Here is a 16,527-nt window from a genome sequence, read left to right as displayed (position 1 = left end):
CTCCGGAATCGGCGCAGCTACAGCCATAGAATTCACTAAAGAAGGCGCTAAAGTAGCCATCGTTGGCAGAAATGAAGAAAAGTTACAAACTGTTTCCGATAATTGTGAAAAAGGCTCCAAGCCTCTGCTCATTATTGCAGACATTGCTAAAGATGACGAAGCAAAACGCATGATACAAAAAGTCATTGACGAATACGGCCAGATTGATGTTTTAGTGAACAACGCCGGGCTAGCCAAATACGGATCTATTTTAGACGGTAACATCTTGGAAGCTTACGATGAAACAATTAAAATTAACCTCCGAGCGCACATCAACGTTACAGCTTTAGCAACACCTCATTTAATCAAAACTAAAGGAAACATAATAAACATTTCGAGTGTCGGTGGAACATTGGTGCCGAAACAAGCTTCTAAAACTCCGTACTATATTTCCAAAGCAGGCTTAAACCATTTTACACGATGTGCGGCTTTGGAACTAGCAAGCAAAGGTATAAGAGTGAACACGGTGAGCCCAGGACCTGTTAAAACTGATTTCTTGGTGAACAGTGGAGTTACGTCATACAAATTTGAAGACATGGGGGTTAATATGCCGCTTCAGAGAGTATCCGATCCTATAGAGATTGCTCGTCTTATCCTGTTTTTGGCCAGTGACAAAGCTGTTGGAATTACTGGCTCGGAATATGTCGCTGACAACGGTTTTCTTTTAACATAGATGTCGATTAACACCATGGATCAATTAAGTATATTGGTCCATGTTAAAACTTAATTGTGATGTTTAATAATAAAGTCTTCAAAATGAATAATAAATAACGTGTTATAATTTTCAAATTAGTCTTTCGTGTGAATGTGTTGTAAAATATTTGCTAATTTGAATGAAAATATTTTAAAAAGTGCGGCTCCAACTGTCCCTCGATTTCGAATTCCTAATTATAAGTGATTGATTCCATAAATTGAATTAAAAAAATATTTTCTTCCCTGAATTAGTTTTTAAACAGTGTTTTAGTATCCTCTTTCAAGGCTACTGGATTAGTCTCCGCGCGCGCGCTACGACTAGATACCGCCCCACCTAAAAACAATAGCTCCGTGAGTGCGGCAGCTCAGTTCTGTAGTGTGTGTAAGGCAATTTGTAAGGACGCTGGTGTGTGTGAAGAATTGTGCTGCCAGCTACATAAATTTTACCTCATAAATTGGAAATCGGTCATCTTGGAAAGAAGTTTGAAAAATATTTCTTTTCATCTTGACCTGGCCGGGAATCGAATCCATGAACGATTTGAGTCGCATGACTCAAATCCACTTGCGACGCTACTATACTATAATCACAAAAGTTGTTTAAAAGTAAAAAAAGCGGAAATAAAAAAAATAACATATTATATGAGTCAGTTAAACATGGTTAAACAGAAATAAATTATTGTTATTATACTCTTTTATATATGTATTAGTAATAGTATTGAAAAAAAAGTTCAAATTATTGCTAAAAGATTTCCTCAACCACGTGTATTTTTTTGGATATGCAGTACGGCAACACTGAATGGCGTCGTATTTTCGTAGAAAAAAATTTCGAAGTAAAGGAGAAATTTCGAATAATACGATACTTAGTGATGGTACGTGATCCCAGTGTCTTTCTTATTTTTTGTTGTATTATTTTTAAATAGTTTTATGGCACAAATAGGCATTTTACTTCAGATTTTGTTCAAAATCTTTGTAAACTATCGGTTCGCCCTCTCCACACAATGCTTGTGACACGACTGGCTTGGGTACGCCGAATTCGGCGTACTATTAGTTGCCGCATTTTTCAAGTACGTAGGCGGCATCTAGTCGTAGCGCGCGCGCGGAGACCAATCCTTAATCTAAGGCTACTTCGCTATTCATACATTTGCGGAAAACGGAACACAGGTTGTAAATAAAACAACAATAAAATATTGTTTATGGTTTATTTAAGACATTGTGCTTATTGCTAGAGTAACAGTGCATAAACAAGAATTTTTCAAAAAACACAATTTTAGTGCGAAACTCACTCGATAATTGAATTATTACAACCAAAGACATTCCATAGACATTTTTAAGATTGAATTAAGCTGCATGTACATTATGGTTTTATTTTTTCTACATATGTATATGCTTATTAATATGGCCATTTAATCCAGGATTTGTAGACAAATATTTTTCCCTATTACAATTACCTATAGTCTAGGTATAATTATATTTACTACTTAAACAAAATGGCTGAAAATAATTGCACTAATAATAAATATCCAAATATCTTGTGCTGAATTAATATTCATCGTGGAATGGGTAATCCGGGTGGTGGTCACTGAAAAAAAAAAGTTTTTATTTAGAAATGGAAACACAAATACTGGAAAATAGCCCTGACGCGGGAGATATATTTATAGTATTTTCTTTCAAATTGACTTCGGTAATCAATTTACGAATAATCTTTATTAAATTCAAAAATACAAAGGGTATTATGTGTAAAAAAATATCTTGTATTCTATGGTTGAATATATTTTAAGAGTCCTAATACAAAATTGCGCTGGACGAAAGCTAGTATTTTTACGTTTGAACGCGATCATCGTGTGTCGAGTAGCAAAGGCTGAAAGCGCTCAAAGTGGAAACATTATAGGACCTTATTATCTCGCTCGGTATCGTCTACTCCACCAATTCTAATCTAGTATCGTGGGCTTCCCGACTACTACGCGCGGGAAAAACGTACTTTTGTAATTTTGTGTCTGACGGAGCAGCGCAACACGTCCTACTCCATAAAGCGCGGAGCGCGGTCTGCCATAACAGCGTTTGCGCTCCCGTATATAATCGAAAATTCTAGAGAACTTTAAAATATTCCATTACTTTCATAAATCATATAATATGTATTTTTTTTATTGCAAATTTTTAAGCATAAATCTATCATTTAATGTGTATTTTTTATTTATTTTTTACTCTGTTGTATGTTATAAAAATTCGACGCCAAATACACATAAAATTTCATCAAAGTAAGGCTATTTTAACTTAGATTTTCTTTGAATTTTTGAATAAAAGTACTTAAATTGCCTCGAGCATATTTTAGGATGTCTCAGTGTCTTTACCGTCGTATATTTTATAAGAAAACTTCTTCTTTTAAATTCCGTGTAAACTACAAAGACACGAACGTCCCGCATGGAAAAAATTGAAACACCTCTCAGGTTATCGGCTATTAAACAAACTGGACAATGAATATCAATAAATTGTCTGGAACATATTTTAGATATTGAATGAATCTTTAATTTAAGATATTATAACACATTGTTACTAATTTAGTTTCGTTAAACGTGCTCCTAAAGAATTACAGAAACAAGTCAAAATCACTCTAAAATCGATAAGGATTCTTAATGTAAAAGTTAAAGTTTTTACGTGGGAATCAATAAAATCGATCAAACAGAAGATCGGCTCGTTTGCCCGCTCAATAAAATTTTCTTAAATCAAAAACTAAATCACTTTCAAAATATCATCAAAATCGCTACAAAAAAGTTCAGAGATAACAAACCCAAAAAACAGTCGAATCGAGAACGTCCTTTTTTCAAGTCAGCTTAAAAATGAGCGTGCGTGCCGGGTACACGTGTCCGAGATGAAACTTCTTTAGCAAAATTCAAAGACACCAAAATCGTCACATTGAAATTTTACTCCCAAGTTTCACTTCAATAATTAAAAAAATAAACTTACTCTCCCATCATACACAGTCGTCCATTGCATTCCAAGCTACCAATAAGCTCCAGGTCTTCAGGCGACAGCTGGAAGTTGAAAACGTCGAAGTTTTGTTCTATGCGACTCTTGGTGACTGACTTGGGAATGACAATCATTGATCTGTCTATGGCGTATCTGGAAATATGTTAGTCTGTGGTTAATGGTCTGTTGTCTGTGGTCTTTATTTTTGGTTTTAGATCCTGTTCATAGACAGTCCGGCTTTAGCACTAACGACACATAATTACTGCAGCATTTGCTCTAGAATTCTTGGGCATTCGGACACATAGGATAGGTTTTATCCCGGAAATCCCACGGGAACGGGATTTATGCGGGTTTTTCTTTAGAAGCCGCGGGCAGGAAGCAAGTATTAAACAATAATCATCGTTTCAGTATTCAACCTTATGACTTTTTGGAAATGTTTCATACTCAATAATCAACATAACTAGGTACATACATAGAACCTAAACCAAAGCATACCTGATCAGTATCTGCGGTACAGTCTTACTATATCTTTCAGCAATTGTCTTCAGCCGCTGGTCCTCCATGAGCGTAGGGTCCCCGGGCTTCGCCCAGGGCCTGTCTGGGGACCCTAGTGGGGAATACGCTGTTACAGCAATACCGTGGGACTTGCAGTGCTCGAATAGTTTGGTTTGGTTTAGGTACGGGTGCACTTCTATCTGAAATTTTAATAAAAAAAAAATGTTTTTTATTTAGATATGAGTATCTTAATTTATTTTTGTAGGCATATACAGGCTCTGTTTTTAATATGACTCGGAATAAAAGAGGCATAATTATATTATTTGGCTAGGCAAGTAATTAACAGTTTTAGATCCAATTCATTTGTTTTTTATGTAGTGAACGAAAATAAATGAATGCAAACAACTAAATTAAGAGTTATTCAAAGTCATACAAAATATATCATTAATTTTAATTGTTGTTTAAATCTTTTACAGTTAATTTCATACGATAATCAAAACCAACGTATTGCCAAAATGGTAGTTAGAAAAATCTCACCTGATTAACAGCGGGCTTGATTCTTGCAGCTTCCATGACCCGATCAATCTGCTTCTTATTGAAGTTAGAGATACCAATGCTCCTAGTTAGACCTTTGTCAACCAGACTCTCCATAGCTTTGTAAGTGTCTATATAGTCAACGGGAGACGGGATCACTTTGTTGTTTTCATCTAGGGGGAATTCTTCGACGCCTTCCTGGAAGCGTTTGGAGTGACCGAATTATATAAAACATTTTTTTCGTAAAATTGAGCACAGGCTTGATAAAAAAAGCATACACGTGTTATCATCGTGTTATGAATAGTTTTTTTTTATATGATTTCAAATTTGGAATGTGGTTTCTACACAGAAAAATCGATAAGAAAATTTTTTTTTGTTAGAAAGACTGATACTTAACAACGATAATTTCTATCATTTATTGTAATGCAATAAAATTATTCGGACTTAAAAAGTCTAGAAAAAATTAAGATTTTACCGACTTCTAGCGTATCTACTGCTTTAAAGGAAACGTAATTTAAACGTGATTGTAGTAAGCACTGGCTGGTAAGAAAATAAATGATAAAAAAAAAGTTATTTTGTTAAGTAAAAAGCATTTCCCGCGTTTTAGTTTATCTACTGCATTGTAAATAGGTACGAAATATGCAAACAGACCCATAACCATAAAAAAATTGGGACTATAAATATTTGGTAAGAAACTAAATGATTAAAAATATTAATCTATACATACTTTGAAAGCCTGTGGCCAGTGCATGAGGTACAAGTCCAGATAGTCCAACCCGAGGTTAGCGAGTGTGGTCTTTATTGCTCCTTCCACGAGGTCCGGGCGATGGTACGTGCACCAAAGTTTTGATGTGATGAAGATGTCTTCTCTGGAAAAAGTAAATACGTAATGTAATGTAATCTTCTTATATATAAAAATGAATCGCAAAATGTGTTGGTAAGCGCATAACTCGAGAACGGCTGAACCGATTTCGATAATTCTTTTTTTATTATATTCCTTGAAGTACGAGGATGGTTATTATGTAGAGAAAACGTAAACATGTACCACGGGCGAAGCCGGGGCGGACCGCTAGTACATACATAAATAATAACTAACTACATCACTATCACTACATAGTATAAAACAAGTCGCTTTCTCATCCCTATGTCCCTATGTATGCTTAAATCTGTAAAACTACGCAACGGATTTTGATGCGGTTTTTTTAATACATAGAGTGGTTCTCGACTTCTCGAGCATGGTTTTAGCATATAATTTATTAGACTTTAGACAAAGCTGGCGAAGTCGCGGCCGGAAAGCTAATCCATACTAATATTATAAATGCGAAAGTAACTCTGTCTGTCTGTCTGTTACTAAATCACGACTTAACTACTGAACCAATTTGCAAGAAATTTGGTATGGAAATATTTTGATACCCGAGAAAGGACATAGGCTACCGTTTATTACGAAACTAGCGACCCGCCCCGGCTTCGCACGGGTGCAATGCTGATACTAAATACACTACAGAAAAATTGTGAACGTTGTATTATGTATAGGTATAAAAATATAGCGGCCCGCTCCGGCATCGCACGGGTATAAAATACATAGCCGGGCGGCCGCAAATTTACGCTACGTCCTGCAATTTTTAAATCTGTAATATCTTCGAAAATATTCACTTAAATCATACGGTGTAAAGGGCCATATAGATCTATATTAAATGAACAATGTATCCATGGTATTTAATTGGTTAAGGATTAATGCTGTATTGGTTAATATCGCTTCGAAAATTAGCCATTATTTGTCGTAAAAAGTAAATGACAAAAAAAAGTTATTGTGGGTTATCCATAAGAGATAGACATATACCATCGCGGACTTTTCTGTAGACCTTTTCAATGTGTATAATACTTAGTACATTATTTTGATAAAACTCGTAGGGTTCAGCCTGCGTTTGCAATGTAAGCGGAATAAATGTAATTTTTTACGACATCACATTAGAAACCTCAAAAATAGCAGTACTTCTCCACTACTTAATGGATCTTATTATACATATAAACCTTCCTCTTGAATCACTCTATCTATTAAAAAAACCGCATCAAAATCCGTTGCGTAGTTTCAAAGATTTAAGCGTACAAAGGGACATAGGGACATAGGGACAGGGAAAGCGACTTTGTTTTATACTATGTAGTGATATGTACCACGGGCGAAGCCGAGGCGGACCGCTAGTAAGTAATACAGTGAAACTTGGTTAAGTGGGACCTGGATAAGTGAGAAACCCCCATAACTGGAACTCATGCTGAGGTCCCAACAATTTGGCACTGAATTACCTCTATTAGTGGGACGAGGTAAACCTCTATATCTGGGATTTGTTCTTTCGATTTATCATCATAGTTACCTCTATAACTGAGACAGCGAGTAAATTTTATATGCATAAACCTATGTAACTGAGATTACATTGTTTTTTTGTACTCATTCATTTATACATAACACGTTATTTTATTTAAAGATCGCACCTGTATAACTGAAATAACCTGTATTCTCACCTCTATTAATGGAACCCTCTGTAAATGAGACAGATATTTATTTATACCTGTATATCTGAGACACTGGGTAAGTGGAATGCCTCTATAAGTGAAACGACATTGCAGGTCCCTTGATGTCTCACTTAACCAGGTTTCATTGTAAATAAATCGCATTTAAAATTTCTAAAAAAATACGTAAAAATAAAACCATGAAAAGTCCAATTGGTCGAGCCTTTGAAATTTGTAAAAATTGGCACTTATAAAATCATTTGAAGATTACTTTAATGTGTATAGCTCTTCGTTTGTGTATCTAGATGGATAATTGAATGCAGATAAACATCTTATAAAAGCTCATTGTAGTTTAATAAAGCCATTGTTTCTCTGTATAATGAATAAATAAACACGCAATATTTTATTATTTAACATTAATTTATAATAATTGTCCTGTATTATTTACTTAATGTGTAAATAATGAATACAATACTCATATTCAATATTATTCGTTGCACATTTCTTTTAATTACTATATCTATCTATACATATAATAAATCTGTAGAAGGGTCAGTTCTGTACATTGAAAATATTGAAAAAATAAATAGCAGGGGGTGTTACTGGATCGATACCAAACCTAAATATGTGATTAAAAAAATTTTTGTCTGTCTGTCTGTCTGTCTGTATATGAAGACATCACGTGAAAACTAACGGTTCGATTTCGATGAAACTTGGTAGGTATAATTATACCTCATTATCCTGGGCGTAAAATAGGATACTTTTTATCCTGGAAAAATACGTAGAAAAAAAATAATCTTAATTTTTCAGTTTTATCCATAGACGTTGTTTTGTAGAACCGCGAACACACGTTGGGTATTATTATAGGCCTAGCCGTATTTGGGTCCAATAGATATTTATAAGATGTTATTGTCAGAGTTACTCAAAATGGAGAAATAAACCATCCACGCGAAGACCGACATCCGCGCGGACGGAGTCGCGGGCGGAAGCTAGTATAGAAATATAGAGATACTAGATTTCCGCCCGCGGCTTCGCTCGCGTATTTAAAGGAAAACCCGCATAGTACCCGTTCCCGTGGGATTTCCGGGATAAAACCTATCCTATGTGTTAATCCAAGTTACCCTCTATATGTGTGCTAAATTTCATTATAATCGGTTCAGTAGTATTTGCGTGAAAGAGTAACAAACACACACACATCCTCACAAACTTTCGCATTTATAATATTAGCAGGATATTTATTTTTAACAAAAACTAAACTGCTTTCAAATCGTCAATACTGGACCAAATTTAAATGGGAGGAATAAGCTTTCAACAAACAAAACAAACACAAAAAATACAGTCGAATTGGGAACCTTTTCATTTTTTGAAGGCGGTTGAAAAATATCACAACTCACAGGTCAAATTAATTATGTTCATTAAAGATATTTAGAAAAGAAAGTGGTGTATGAATCCAAAAATGTATTAAAATTTTAAAAGTTCGCTTCCGAACACTGATGGGAAAATTGTCATAATTTCATGAGTAACTAGCAGTCCGCCCCGGCTTCGCCCGTGGTACATATTTACGTCTTCTCTACGTAAGAACCATCCTCGTACTTCAAGGAATATAATAAAAAAAGAATTATCGAAATCGGTTCAGCCGTTCTCGAGTTATGCGCTTACCAACACATTTTGCGATTCATTTTTATATATAAAGAAGATAACAAATGAATCACTGATAGGAAGGTTTTGCAGGTTTTTTTACAGACCTTGATTGCAAGGTCAGCCATGTTGTAAATTTGTATCATGGTCACTAATGTGATCAAATTGTTTATAGTTTAGATAAGATTTTAATATCGGAAGTAATGAGATGAATTTAAAATAAGTCTAGTCTGTCCAGACACAAAATTTACCTGGTCAGCTAGTAGGTACGTAGGTACGTATCCGGTGAAAAACAATTAAAATCGGTCCAGTAGTTCCTGCGATTCGCGCTTTCAAACAAACAAACTATTATAGAGATAGTCGATAGATTTAAATACTTATCTCAGAACTGATTTTTACAATAAAAATTCAGATTGTTCAACTGTTTTTAACAAGATTAGAGAAGCCATTACCACTTAAAGTAAATTAGATCATAAAAAATAATAATTGTATGTTAGACAAAATAAATATTTTAACGGCTTAGTTTTTATTTGTTTGTTATGTTTTAACTCGTAAACTACTGGACCGATTGTACAGACTTTTCTTTTTACAGTCTAAGCGTAATTCGTGTACAAATATTTTTCATTGTAAAGCATCCTTGCCCCGAGTCCTAATAGTTTTTTAACAATTAAACAGCCAAAAAATTTATGAAAAACCGTTTAGCCGTTCTTTAGTAACCTAGATATTATGTGGTGTATTTAAGTAACACATGAATTTCTTTTTTATTTTGTACTTCCCTATAAATCCATACTAATATTATAAATGCGAAAATAACTCTGTCTGTCTGTTACTTAATCACGCCTTAACTACTGAACCAATTTGCATGAAATTTGGTATAGAGATATTTTGATACCCGAGAAAGGACATAGGCTACTTTTTATTGCGAAATATGTACCACGGGCGAAGCCGGGGCGAACCGCTAGTAAGATATATGTGCGATATACAATGTGCATTAAGAATCAATAACACTTGAATAAATAAAAAACATGCTGACCCAGTTCAGTTTTCTTTAAAGGGTGTGGGTGGTAGTTGGTGATGGGGTAAGTGATTGCAGTATTGATATTATTGTCTAAAATTGTCTAGCTGTGCCCTGCGGTTTCACCCGCATGGCTCTGCTCCTGTTGGTTTTAGCGTAATTATTATATAGCATATAGCCTTTCTCGATAAATGGGCTATCTAAAACCGAAATAATTTTTCAAATCGGACCAGTAGTTCCTTAGATTAGCGCGGTCAAACAAACAAACTGCAGCTTTATAATATTAGTATGGATATGTATATGTGTTAAGCCCGCTTTCTGTCCTGTATCTTATTTTAAAAATATATTTTAAGCTATTGCATAGCTTCTATCGCGGGCCTTGAGCGCGGGGACCGAATCGAGAAATTCCGTAACGAAAAACCTCACGCTCGCCCATTCCTCCATCGAAAAAGAGAGAATTCACGACTAGTCTACTTGACTGGCCGGCCGTTAAGGCCCCAGTGGATTACTTCGGAAAGTTGTATATATAGCTCTGTAACGAAAAAATTTCGCTTGCGCGATTCAGAGCGAAGTGTCGCTACAAAGAAGGCATAACATGCAATAGCTTTACCGCGGCAGTCCCCGAGTGCCACACGTCGTTTTTTTGTATTGCATGTTAAAATCATCAGTAAAGTGTTTAAAAAAAGTGTGTGTACCGAGCACACGTGTCAGAAGTGAAGCTTCTTTGACAAAATTCAATTAAGATACCAAAATCGTCGCCGTACTCCATGACGTGACGGTCTTGCCGTGACGCGAACTTGAAATTGAACTCTCAAAGCTTCACTTTTTAATTAATTATAGCTTACCTCTTAATCTTTCCTTCTTCCATCTTTACTTTTAGCGCCTCCCCCACTTCTTTTTCATTACCATAGATATGAGCGCAGTCTATGTGCCTATACCCGATGTCTATGGCATCCTTTACAGCCTGTGTGACTTCACCTGGCTTCGACTGAAAACAGATAATAATATTGTTACTGGCTGACCCGGCAAATGCCTTAAAGCCGGCGACTCTCGTACCTGCCGCAGGGGCAATATTGGAACAATCTAGGATGCACGGCGCGAGCGGTCGGAGCAATTTCAGTTGTTCTCTAAATTGCCCCTGCTTGCCTATACACATCACAATTAAGGAGCCAATTAAGGTTGCAATTCCAATATTGCCCCCGCTGCAGGTATGTGAGTAGTGGGCATTACTCTTATCATTTAGGGGCAATGATACCAACACAACATTCGATTTTCAAAAACGGCGCACTAACGTGCGAGGACAAGCACGATTAGGCGTCGAAGCGAGATGGCATGATTCAATTATCGTAAGCGGAAAACCTGTGCGGAAAACTGATGTTAATTCTGTCTAATTAGCCTTTTAACATTTCTACGTGCCACTCCCGGAGAGCTAAATTCACCTTATTTAGATTTTAGAATAACATTGTTTGTGTTGAACATGTATTTATGAACAAGATATGTTGGTCGATTCTTGGAACTACACAAAATTTAAATCGGTACAACCAAAAAAATGTTCAGCTTATTAATATTAGGAAAGATGTTAATATATTCTAGTAGTAAGTGTAGATAAAAAAGTCATAAACAAGTTGCTTGTAGTTAGGTATATTGTAATGGAATAATCGATATATTTTGTTGACACTATTCAACAAAATTAATGGCCTATATGACCTTCCCAAAGGATATTTCCTAGTTCAAGGTCGTTTGAAGTGATAACCATAACTAGATTAGTATTTTTTTTTCTGAAAAATGTCATAAAATCATAAAATACATTGTCACAAGATTGTCACATATTGCTGTAAGTATAAAAATTCTATCGAGTTTCCTGAATTTTTTTTTAATATAAGTAGGTATTTTGGCGCCAATTTGGCGCCTACCATCTGTCATTTAATGGCGCCAATTTGTATTTATTCGGTGTCATTATGGTGTCATTTTATTTTTTTTAACCATTTAAGTTTTTTCAATGTCTCTTCATGACCAGTTTCGATAACTTTATTGTAAAAATCTATATGAGTTGTAGAAATTTAACGCCAAAGGGAGTGGTCCCAAACTCCCAACTCAGCTCGCATAATCTCGAAAAATGGACTAAATTGACTTTTCAGGTTTCCGTGTATTAAAAAAATAAATGTTAGATAGACAATTGATAAAATTAACGCTTCCTCAATGTCATATTACCGCAGTGCTAATAATGACTAAATAGATTGGCTTTTACCTAGTTGTTATTTTGGAAAAATTCATAAAAAAAAAAATCATCATGTGGATTGTAGGTAATTAGGTACAATTAAATAACTATCGTATTAAACTGTCAAGTAATTAATAAAAAAAAATGTTGTGTGGTTTTATGAAACCACAGTAAAAGTGAAACTGTTCGAACGGTTCCGAACACTGCTTTGTGTAGCGCATGTCGCGTGACGGTCGGCTGCCGAGTAGGTATACCTACTCGGCAGCCGCGATACACGCGACATGCGCTACACAGACCAAAAAGTTTCACTTTAATAAAAAAAATTCATAATGTGGATTGTAGGTAATTAGGTACAATTAAATTACTATCGTATTAAATTTCTCTCTAGTAATTAATAAAAAAATATTTTAATATTTAAATTTATATCTACGGTAAGTCGCTATTGTAAATATATTTTCTTTATTTGTATTTAGGGCTTATTTTTCAATCCTCGGTTAAAATTTATTCATGGAATAACGTATTAAACTACCATTTCAAAAATATATTATATTTGTCCGTATTTGACAGTAGGTATACAGGTGACATTTTAAAATGTTCGTGTAATACTTTATTGGACGCATAAATTTTAACCAACGATTGAAAAATCGGCATTTACTTAGAAACATTAAACTTATATATTAATAAATATTATAACTATGAATTAAAAGCATATAAATTTTAAAGTAAAGTTATTTAGCTTTTATTAGGCCTTCATTTAATATAATTAAAATATTGCCTAGGTACGTAAGTACATAATATTATATTTACCGCTAATGAAGGGGAAGTTATCCATATAGGTACTAAGTATACGTCTAGGTAATAATTAAGTATGTATATTAATACTAGCGGTCCGCCCCGGCTTCGCCCGTGGTACATATGAAAAATAGATGTTGGCCGATTCTCAGACTTACCAGATATGCACAGAAAATTTCATGAGAATCGGTCCACCCGTTTCGGAGGAGTATGCAGACTAACATTGTGACACGAGAATTTTATATATAAGAAGATTGTAAAATATTCCTATATACATAATAATATTGTGTTTAGATTAAATAATAGAAAAGAATATTTTTACGAAATATTATCTATTGTATAAAGTTACTTTGTTCAATAAAATTGTAATAATATGTAAAATATGTAAAATTCGGGACATTCAGGATATTTACAAAATATTTGCAATATAATAATTAAATAGCTATTTAAGCTAAAATAATTTTCATGTTTGTTAGGTCATATCGACATAAATGTTGAACTGATTTTGATGAAACTTGGCCGTGTTGTAAATTATAAACCAGAATAACACATAAGCTATAGAAATACTAGATTGTGTCCAATCTTCGAATTCTCAGAGGTTATAAAGATTTTAAAGAATTTTGAGATCAGTCAGAGAAATAGACGAACATACATAAAAGAACCCGGCCAACGCAACGCCGCGCCGGTATGAATACATTTTATATTATCATCCATCACATTACTATGTTGATACACCAAGAATTCATGAGTAAGAACGTCCAACGTTATGTAATAAGATGAGAAATAATAGCTTCTTAAATAATCTTACCTTCCATGTCCCCAAGCCGATGATGGGGCAGGTATGTCCATTGTTAAACACGACGAGAGGTACGGTAGCCATTTTAACACGTCTTTACTCTAACACAGTCAGCGGTGTACTGAATTTAATGTCGGACAGAGTAGTTTTAAACCTAGTCTACTCTGTGGCCTAGACTGAGGACGCGGGTCGCGTAAATGCGATTTTTAGTCGCAATTTTTGGCCTATTACATATTCGGTTTCACCCAAGCGGCTCCGCTCCTGTTGGTCTTAAATAAAAAATAAATGGGCTATCTAACAGCGAAAGAATTATTCAAATCGGGCTCATAGTTTCTTAGATTAGCGTGTTCAAACGAACAAACTCGTTAGTGTTATTTTATCAGAATAGAGTTTTAAAGATTTAAGCATACAAAGGTACATAGGGAAATAGGGACAGAGAAAGCGACTTTGTTTTATACTATGAAGTGATACCTACTTAATAATGGCGTCGATTCTTCTTTTCTTTTAGGCAATTTACTCTTACGATGACCGCGTATATATGCTCTCGTGACAAATCCAATTTCGCTAGAAATACCTACTTATTTATACCGTGTTTGTCATAATAATAATAAAAAAAGGCATGTGGCACTCGGGGACTGCCGCGGTAAAGCTATTGCATACTATATTACTTGCTCTGTGCTATTGCATAGCATGCCTTCAAGCCACACCTCCGAGCCCGTCGGAGTGAGGAGCGTGAGGTTTTTTCGTTACGGAATTTCTCGATTCGGTCCCCGCGCTCAAGGCCCGCGATAGAAGCTATGCAATAGCTTAAAATTTCAGTAACCTTGATTTGTTTTGTAAACAAATTTAAATTAATAATTTAGATGTATCTAAAATTTAATCAATGTTTACTGTATGTGACTGAATGTGTTTTTATATTTTAAGATTGTAAACAGTGGAAACTTTGCTGATATATGTATAGTATTTTGTTTTTTATTTTAAGAAAAACTGTATTGTTTGTTTCCCAAAGACAAATGAATAAATAAATTAGTTATACCACTGTACAGATGAGATTTTATATCTATAAAGATTTTAAAGTTACATCTATTAATTTTTTTCTATCTATTTTGATGGACCTAGATGAACTCAAGGTAATGCGGACACAAATATTTGCTATCGAGATAAGCATGGCTGTAGAAAATGGATTAGTCTTCTATAATCTTGATGCATAAATGTGCATGACTTTCAACAATTGTTAATTATACCGTAGATGGGACGAGTGTAAATTGATTTATAATAGATATCATGATACATACTGATATTAGTAAACAATAGCACCATATGGCAAGCAGCAGCTTTAAAATAAAGAAAAAAATATGTATTATCAAAATCGGTTCACCCAGCCAAAAGCTTCTGAGGTAACAAAACCAAAAAAAATACAGTCGAGTTGAGAACCTCCTCTTTTTTTTAATTCGGTTAAATAGATTTATTCATGTTAGGCATCCGATAAAATACAGTTTATTAAATTTATTTATTGTAGTAAGATTGCAGTAGGTTTAAAATCATCGAGAATTTTATGCATATTGTTTGTGAAATATGATATGGCTATAGTGTTAAATATTTGCAATGATACTGAACAAATATTCGTATTAGTAAAGTATTATTTTACACATTATAAAAATGTATCATGGCATGTTTTCAGTTTATCTTGAATATCAGGGTTGATTTAATTTTTTTTAACCGACTTCAAAAAAAAGGAGGAGGTTATCAATTCGGCCGGTATGTTTTTTTTTATGTATGTACACCGATTACTCCGAGGTTTCTGAACCGATTTACGTGATTCTTTTTTTGTTCGATGCGGGATGGTGTCGAATTGGTCCCATAAAAATTTTATTCGGATAGGCCCAGTAGTTTTTATTTTATGAGCATTTTTGTCTGCATATTTGTAAATGTTGCGAGTGCAAGTTTGAAGTCGGTTGTTTTTAACGCAGTTATCACTTGTATTAAGGCCTAACAATTCCCACAGTAAGGTCTTATGGTCATACAGTCCATTTGTCGACCATTTGTTAAGGGTTTTTAAGCTACCTGCTAGTGTAACCCTTTTTGTTTCGTAAATAAATATGCTTCTTTTGTTTAATGATAGTATAAGTGTACCCTTTCCTTGTTTTATACACACACACACACACACACTAACCAACACTTATGCATCAAGCCATATAATATAATGATGTTATATCCCTTGTAAGTTTGTGACTTAGTTTGTGAGCATGGATGCATGTTTATAATAAGGTAAAAATGTCTATAGTCACATTCAAAATTCTTCATTTAGTGTTCGTTACATAACTACATAGTTTCTAAGCATTGTTTGTACAATAAAGTGATAAAAAAAATATAGATAAAAACATACTAATAAAAAACACGTTTAAACTTATGAAATTATTATATTGTCACAAATCGTTTAATAAAATACGTCAAAATCGAAAAAGGAGTATGTTACATACAAACATACAGGTGAAGGCAGCGTGTTCAAAATAATAAATAATTTAGAAAGAAAATCTTTAAAATTAACTAATAATTCTAATTTTCCAAGAGAAAGTTTAAGATATTATTATTTATTATCGAATCTAAAATGGATGTGCAAATGTTTTTACTCAAAGCTTCTGAATCAAATAAACTGTGTAAAAAAAATGTCATATTTATATTTTATAGCATACTAGAGGTCCGCCCCGGCTTCGCCCGTGGTACATATTTCGCAATAAAAGGTAGCCTATGTCCTTTCTCGGGTATCAAAATATCTCCATACCAAATTTCATGCAAATTGGTTTAGTAGTTTAGGCGTGATTGAGTAACAGACAGACA

At 34.3% G+C, this 16,527-nt stretch overlaps 1 protein-coding gene across 1 annotated transcript; it reads right to left on the bottom strand.

Annotated features, from left to right (window-relative positions):
- Positions 1-1,919: 1,919 nt before the first annotated feature.
- Positions 1,920-13,831, bottom strand: LOC149475766 (aldo-keto reductase 1B-like). The gene is made up of 7 exons (XM_089712620.1): positions 13,702-13,831; positions 10,729-10,871; positions 5,453-5,594; positions 4,729-4,923; positions 4,192-4,391; positions 3,694-3,849; positions 1,920-2,311 (listed from the first exon to the last, which is right to left on the bottom strand). Exons 1-7 carry the CDS (start codon positions 13,771-13,773, stop codon positions 2,272-2,274), a joined length of 948 nt encoding a protein of 315 aa, XP_089568746.1. The 5' UTR covers positions 13,774-13,831; the 3' UTR covers positions 1,920-2,271.
- Between the last annotated feature and the right edge of the window lie 2,696 nt (positions 13,832-16,527).

This window comes from Colias philodice, chromosome 29 (assembly GCF_061535455.1).
Source record: "Colias philodice isolate Cphi_HAF_F1 chromosome 29, ilColPhil1 Martin Lab GWU primary, whole genome shotgun sequence".
Classification (NCBI taxonomy): domain Eukaryota; kingdom Metazoa; phylum Arthropoda; class Insecta; order Lepidoptera; family Pieridae; genus Colias; species Colias philodice.
The sequence above is the reverse complement of the archived record's forward strand: the minus strand, read 5'-3'. Positions and strand labels throughout refer to the sequence as shown.

Coding starts and splice junctions, on each gene's coding strand:
- LOC149475766 (XM_089712620.1), bottom strand. CDS start 13,773: ATGGCTACCGTACCTCTCGTCGTGTTTAACAATGGACATACCTGCCCC. Junction 3,850..4,191: donor GTACCGCAGATACTGATCAG/GTATGCTTTGGT, acceptor ACATATTTCCAG/ATACGCCATAGACAGATCAA. Junction 2,312..3,693: donor CGACTGTGTATGATGGGAGA/GTAAGTTTATTT, acceptor TTTTTTTTTCAG/TGACCACCACCCGGATTACC.